The sequence below is a fragment of the Solanum pennellii genome, chromosome 4 (genome assembly GCF_001406875.1).
Source record: "Solanum pennellii chromosome 4, SPENNV200".
NCBI lineage: Eukaryota > Viridiplantae > Streptophyta > Magnoliopsida > Solanales > Solanaceae > Solanum > Solanum pennellii.
In genome coordinates, this window is record NC_028640.1 from 65,199,148 (window position 1) to 65,206,841 (window position 7,694).

Here is a 7,694-nt window from a genome sequence, read left to right on the forward strand (position 1 = left end):
TTTCATTTAATGTATTGTGAAAAAAATCTTATTAAAGGCACCACAAAGAAAGCAACATGTGCATATGATCTGGGTGATGTCAAATCAAGGTAATCTTTTTGTTAAAACTCAATTTGTAACTATAAACATGATTTGTTCCCTTTTGCAATTTGTGTATTGCGCTTAGAACTACTCACACGAGGAAGAGATAAGAGATCTAAATGAAGTTTTTAAGTAATGAATTAGCAGTCGTCTAAGAAATAGTAATGTGGACTTACATTTGCTTAAATTTATAAAATCTATATTTTATTTGCTAACAAATTTAAAAATTAAATAAAATCACTCAGATATCAAATTGTAATTATCTCTCGATTATTTTAATATTAAAGATATTGGACGCTAGTTGACGAATCAGTAGTCCAATGTGATTACTATGTGTCCATGTCATATACGTACTTGTGATATTGTCACAGTAATTTTCTATATTTAAATTATTTAGTAACTTTTCCCTTGCCCAGTATTAATTCTAATATTCTAAAGTTTTAATCGGACTAAATTGATTCATTTGTGTAGAATTAAATTAAGCTTTACATTTAGACACTACGACCAAAAATGTTTCAAAAAGTTAATGAGTGAATATAAATTATTTAATTTTCATCTTAAATATGTTAAGCAATAAATATTTTGAATGAAGTGATGGTGTAATTTTTTTTATCGAATATTAATAAATAATAATTAAACTCATTTTGAATTGACAAAGAATTTTATTTGAATAAGTTACACCGTATCGGGAATTATTAAAAACATAAACAAACAAAAGAAAAACTTGGTTTCGAGTCATAGCCAACTCACTTGCCAAAATGACATTGTTTAGTTGACTGAATTTGGAATGATACTTTTAAACAAAATTTCAAAGGTAGAACCAATGTATTTGACTAAAAAAAAATAATTGCATCGTTATTTTAACAGTCAATACCATCAAGAATCGTGAATTCAGGAGTGGAGTATAAGGTGGAAATTAAATTTTTCTCATTAAAATGAAAGTTTGGGTAGACAACCAACTGAATTATTAAGATTTTCTAATTTTATATTTGTCTAAAAATATTTATGTAACATTTTTCGTTGACTTGCATTATAGAAGCAAGCTAATCTCTAGAAAGTTGGGGGAAAAGTGCATTTCCATCGTGAATGTTTAAATTATTAATTTGGAATCTAATAATTGTAAAGAGTCCTACGTCAACTCTTCAAGGAACGAGTGATGTTTTTAATTTGACTTGAACAATCCTCATATCTTGAGCTAGTTGTTGAGGTTAAGTTAAACTCAAGATTCATCTCTTTACGTGATATCAGAACAATTAACTCATTTTGATTATCATATAAACTATCGATAACTTTTGAGCTAGTTTGGGGTGAGGCCTAATATCTATAGGATAATAACTTTTTAAAAAGTAAAAATTCTGAACACAAACTTGGAATTATGACTCTAGTTCTTAATATCTTATCTTAATCAAGATCAACTCTCACATAAAAAGAAACATATATTCCCTTTTTCTCTTTTACCCTTTTATTAGTCGTGAAGATAGAATCCTAACAATTTAAATATACCTTTTTACCAAATCCAAAAGGAATGAAGGATAAAATTTTCAAAGTAAAAGTACTTTTTTTCTATTCTTTTGTTACTTTTAATTTGTTGGTAGCCTATATTTCTAATGTGGAATTTGCTTACCTTAGTGGAGTATGGTTGAAAGCTTTGATATGATAATATTTAAAATTAGTAGACTGTAGTTGTAACATTCTTGAAAATGAAATATAACTAGATTTCAGTTGATGAATCATCTTTTTAGAAAAGACTACAATCACACTTTGTGTCAATTTTTCTCAAATAAGACTTTTTTTTTATTTTTGTTGGTGCAACTCTATTTGTTCTCTTCAAAATTCTGACTCAGCGTTACATCCTTAGTAAATAGTTGTATGGTCAACGTGTTGCATGATCAAGCATCTATTTTTTTTTCTCCAACTCTTAGCAGAAAAAAAAACAATTTTTTTTTATGTCTATTTATCAAATAGTAATAAATTTATTAATTGAGTAACCACTCTGAAATCCATGTTATATCAGTGTAAAAAAAATTGAATCACCATCCAAAATTTTTACTATATTTTAATGTATTAGTGTATCATTTATATTTTATGAGATACACTTGTATCGTCACACGAAAAATCACTATAACCATTAAGACAAATTCAGACCTCAATAATCAGTTTTATATACAAGCCAGAAGCGTTCCAGACACAACACATCTTCAAAAAAAAAATCCAATCAAATAAAAAATTATCATAATATATGTTTGCTATAGAGCACCAGATTTGTGTAAATCTTTGGCAGGCCTCACGTTTGTATAAAAGTGCAGCGATTGTATATGTATATCAGTTTGATAATTATATATATGTAACTACTATGTTTATATATCAAATGATTGTGTTTGAATATCTGCATAAAATTTGAATGTATATAATTGAATCGAAATAAATTATTTGTATATCAAATCACTCTCTCGCTTTATACAACACAAATAATACGTTGTAATTTGTATAATCTGTGCTTGTATAAAATGAGAAAGAGAAAAAGGCTGGGATAGAGAAATATTTGTATTTATATAATTATAAGTGCATGTATAAGATAAAAATATTTGTATTTGTATTTCTATATACAACTTTTTTTCTCGCTTAATACAAACACAAACACAATTTATACATTAGTGTTTGTATAAAGTGAGAGAGAAGAGGAGAGTGGCAAGCAAGATCTGGGAGAGTGGTGAGGGAGATCTGGAGAGTGGCGAGCGAGATTCTCTGGAGAGAGAGAGGCGGACGAGAAAATATGTATATATACACGTTCTCTCAATTTTTACAAACACAAACATAATTTATACATTTCTGCTTGTATAAAGTGAGAGAGGCGAGAGAGACTCGCGAGCGAGATCAGAAGAGTGGCGAACGAGAAATTTAGGGAGAGAGGCAATGGCAAAGTGGTTGTTACTAATTAGAATTAAATGAAACTATGATTATAATATTTAATTTGAATTAATAATCTGCTATTTTATACAATTTTCTCATTAATGTATTCGTAAAAAAAAATTGATATGCTACATGTATCTATATTTCCTCCTTAATTTAAAGTATTTTATAAGTATAAGTTATCACAGGAAGTGGGGATATTAAATCCTTAAAATTGTGCGGGTTAAAGCACTGATGAAAATTTTACTACCATAAAAACAAGAGAAAATCATACGATATAACAAACATTTAGCATATATTAGGTATTATAGCTACAGTTTAAAGATATTGTAATTCACTTTTTTATCGGATCTTGATTGTATAAATCTAGAATTTTGAATATGTTTACTCTAACTACTTGTAGTTTATGAAAAAATTATAATAAATTACCTTGTTTGTATATTGACAAATAAAGTTCTGAAAAACTGTATGTATAAGCAGAATATGTATATACTTATCGTATTTGTATATTAGCAATGAAAATATACAAACAGATAGAAATATACAAGCCGCAACCTCCATAGCTAACGAAACTATGGATATGGAGTGCAATTATCAAAACTATAGCTATAGAGCCTTGTTATATCTATTATGTTTGCTATTTCTAAAATTTTCTAAAAAACCAATCATTTTTTTAACTCTCTTGGACCAACTTTTGTTGATACTTTAGGCCTAGATTTTGTTAAACTATAGCTATAGAGCCTTGTTATATCTATTATATTTGCTATTTCTAAAATTTTCTAAAAAAACAATCATTTTTTTAACTCTCTTGGACCAACTTTTATTGATACTTTAGGCCTAGATTTTGCTAACATATTGTAGGTTAATAGTTGTCAATTCTATTAATATTTAAGATTGTATACTTACATGTCCATTCCTCCCACATAAAGCCATAAGCCCAAATATTGATAATGCTTAGCCCAAGTAACACCAATGAGAATGAATCAGTAGGTCTTGCAGTCATTGAGCTTGAAAAATCGAACGTTAACACTATTGCATGTTGGTGTAAATTATAATTCAAATTCAATTGCTAAATTTGAAGGGTGAATGTGTAAATCCATGTTTGCCGCTACGTCATCGGAAAAGAGTGATTCAAGTATTTATTTGCAACTAAGTTGAATAACATTGTTCGAAGCTGAAAACACAAATCAATCACTAATTGTGCGAATACTGATTAGAAAATTAAGTCATAAAGAAATGCCACATAACTTCATTGATGAACATTCGAGATTTGAATTTGAATTTTTGGAAATGAGATTTTGGAATTATTTTTGATTGTGTACACTTTTAGGGAGATAACATATTCAATTGGAGTGATTTGTTGGAGATTAGTGGTGATTTTAGTGATAGTTGGCACTGTCTATCACCCATATATCTATGTATCGTAATTGTATATCAATGAATATCATATGCATATTGTTATGAGCATCAATATTTTACATAGATAATAGACATATGACATACAAATGATATGCAAGTGACATAGTGTAATACACTTGACATAGATAAGACTATCTTTTTCAGCCTTAACGTTCAATCTGAAATTCGATTCAAAACATCACAAAATTTGCATATAATCATCCAAACACGAGATATAAGTTCCTTAATACGTTTCCGAACCTTTGGAGCCTAAGGGAATGTCCCATAAATAAAATTCCGTAAAGTATGTAAATACAATCATACCATAATGACATATGAAGACCTAAAAAAAAAAATGTTTGACGTTTGACTGCTTTGTAAAATTGACAATTATTATGATTTATGATCCTTTTCCCAATTGAATAGAAAGTTTAAACATGTAAGTAAGTAATTAATCATGGAAATCCAGAAACAGTTTTTCCACCATCAACACAAATGATTTGGCCAGTTATATAAGCAGCAGCTGGAAAACATAAATAAGCCACAAGTGATGACACTTCATTTGGCTTTCCCATCCTGCTAATTGGAGTTCTCCTTATTAACTTCTCCACATCTGATGACTCAAAATCTTCCTACAAAACATAAGTTACTGAGTCATTTGTGTAACAATGAGCCACTTTTGGAAGGACAGTTCCAAATCACAAAGTTGAGGAGTATATCAGACTGTTTTCCTTTTTATATAAAACGAAAAGATACTTACGGCTACAGTATCTGTAAGGGCGGTATCAATAATCCAAGGTGCAACAGCATTAACTCGAATGTTATCTTTACCCCATTCGCAGGCCAAGTTCTTCGTTAATTGATTTATTGCTCCTAAACAAAAGTAGATCAAATCAAAATTAATGGTTAGTAGTAAATTTAGTGTTTGTTATTTTGATTGAATAATTGTAAAACACAATGTTTTTGTGAACCAAATCACTAATGACTTGTGAAACATGTGGTATTAGTAACATTTGTATGACTATAGAAACTTCGTATAAAAAGAAGAGATGAAACTAGGATCACAAATACCTTTCGTTGCTGCATAGAGAGAAACAAAAGGAATAGCCATGATCCCAGAGATTGAAGAGATGAACACAATGCTAGCCTTCCCCGAACCTTTCAAAAAAGGATATGCTAATTGACACAAGTTATATGAAGCTTCAAAATTGGTTCCCATCATTAGTGAACAATCTGCTGAAGTAATTTGTGTTGTCTCTTTTGGTACACATATAGCAGCATTATTTACCTAAAACATAAAAACAACTAACTATATTATCATCACTCAAATTACTTAAAAATTTATTTACATTGTCGGTCTATATATATATATGTAACTTACAAGGATGTCAAGTTTCCCATTGAAATGTTGAGTGGCTTTGTCAATCAATTCGATTCTTCGATCTTCTAAGAACAAGTCACATGTAGAACCATTTACTTTATAACCTTTCGTTTGCCATTTATCTAAACATTCATCTACGTCCTTTTTATTGCGAGAACATGTATAGATCGATGCACCAAAACTCGCTAATTCTTCAACTATGGCATACCTAAATACGAATATATAATTTAATAAATAAACTCAAAACAAAGGAAAAAACTAGGTCGAAATTAATTATGTTGCTTACCCAATGCCCCTAGTGCCACCAGTAACAAGGGCAGTCATGCCATGAAGAGACCATCTTCCGTCTCCAATTTGTGCCATCCCTTCAATTTCTTCTTAAGATTTTAAAAATTGTGAATTGATAGAAATTGAGTCAATTGTTCACAGATATAGTCTATCAATTCATTAGCTGCACTGAAGCTAGTTGACATGAAGATATGTTAGTAATATAGCATAGTCCAAGTTCTCTGCGGTCAAATGTGATGGCCAAAGTTGAAAGTGATTCAAATAAGATCTATTGTAATTATAAGGGGACGGCACACGTGGCCTAAAATATAATTAAAATGTAAGTTTAGGCCTCAGTTACGTTGCCAATGTTCATATGTTGGTGTTGTTTAGTAGCTAGTGTATTTTCATTTTATATTGTCTATAGCATATTTAAAATTACTCAACCAAGATACATGAGTTGACAAAAGAGATTTCTCCAATTATAGAAATTCTAATTAATTCAAATACTAGCATATGATCTTTCTATATTTTTTGGGGATTATTAATGGCCCCATGGTTTGTCATTTTATGTGTCCAGTCAACTATGGCGCTTTCATTATTTTGTCAAATATGCCTATAAATAACTAGTTTAAGATTAAGATGACGTTGTTAATCTTATGGACGCCGAGGTAGACCCGTGCCTATGGTCACAACAAGTATTCACTCAACCATGTGGCGGTGCACTTTGTTATGTTAAAAATGTTCAAAATATGTTATTTAATTATTTATATATATGATATTATTTTTTGATGATGAGTGTTCAATTGCATTTTGACTATAACATGGCTATGCCCTTGATTCAACCGCCAATAGTTGTTTCATGCTGGTAGGAGAGACTCAAGCATATTAGTGATCTAAAGCAAAAATCAAACAGGGACTTAAACTTAAATTGTTAATAACTTTTATATAATTGATTTCTTCTAGTTTTTAATTGATAATATAACCAATTCTTATTTTAAATTATTTTTCATGAGGTATAGTACTTCAAATATGTCAAATTTCTTTTAATAATCCTTCATTTTTCTTGAAAAGTTTACTTTTTTTTACAAATAGTATTCAATATTTATTAAAAAAAATAACTTATAGTAAGTTATTGTTATTAAAAATGAGGTCCCTCAAATTTGAGGGTTTAAGCCACCTGTCTTTTTTTTTACACTGGCTGCATAGATATATGAGAGCAATGTCTATCTACTCCGGCTTCATTTTAATCATATTTCTTAAATTTGCTTATTTTATTTTAATTAGTGATTTTGTCGTAATAAATGTATACGTAATAAATGTGTATCACGAAAAAGTTATCTTGTACGTAGCGATGGCAAACGGTTGGATTGGATTGATTTTGCATGGGTTGAATATGATTTGAGAAAAAATGGGTTGGATCATAATCCATCCAAATATAATATGGTCAAATATAGTTTGGTCAAAATGGTTCTAACCCATTTAACCAAATTTATTTTTCAAAAACATAAATGTACCCCTCTCCACATACCCCGGGGCGCCCCCCCCCCCTCCTCCCTTCCACCTTTCACCAACCTACCCCTAAAAAAATTATTTTTCAAAAATAAAAAGAAATCTGTTTTTCAAAAAACAAATTTATCCCCGCCCCCTGGCAGTC

At 29.7% G+C, this 7,694-nt stretch overlaps 1 protein-coding gene across 2 annotated transcripts; it reads right to left on the reverse strand.

Annotated features, from left to right (window-relative positions):
* Nucleotides 1–4,651: 4,651 nt before the first annotated feature.
* On the reverse strand, nt 4,652–6,307 carry LOC107017193 (tropinone reductase homolog). 2 transcript variants are annotated; one of them, XM_015217465.2, is made up of 5 exons: nt 6,057–6,307; nt 5,771–5,978; nt 5,461–5,677; nt 5,150–5,262; nt 4,652–5,021 (listed from the first exon to the last, which is right to left on the reverse strand). In XM_015217465.2, exons 1-5 carry the CDS (start codon nt 6,131–6,133, stop codon nt 4,845–4,847), a joined length of 792 nt encoding a protein of 263 aa, XP_015072951.1. In that variant the 5' UTR covers nt 6,134–6,307; the 3' UTR covers nt 4,652–4,844. The 2 variants fall into 2 exon arrangements, with proteins under 2 accessions (XP_015072951.1, XP_027772121.1); XM_027916320.1 differs by having other exon boundaries at nt 4,849–5,017.
* Nucleotides 6,308–7,694: the final 1,387 nt, after the last annotated feature.

Coding starts and splice junctions, on each gene's coding strand:
- LOC107017193 (XM_015217465.2), bottom strand. CDS start 6,133: ATGGCACAAATTGGAGACGGAAGATGGTCTCTTCATGGCATGACTGCC. Junction 5,678..5,770: donor ATGGGAAACTTGACATCCTT/GTAAGTTACATA, acceptor TTTATGTTTTAG/GTAAATAATGCTGCTATATG. Junction 5,022..5,149: donor CCCTTACAGATACTGTAGCC/GTAAGTATCTTT, acceptor TATGTTTTGTAG/GAAGATTTTGAGTCATCAGA.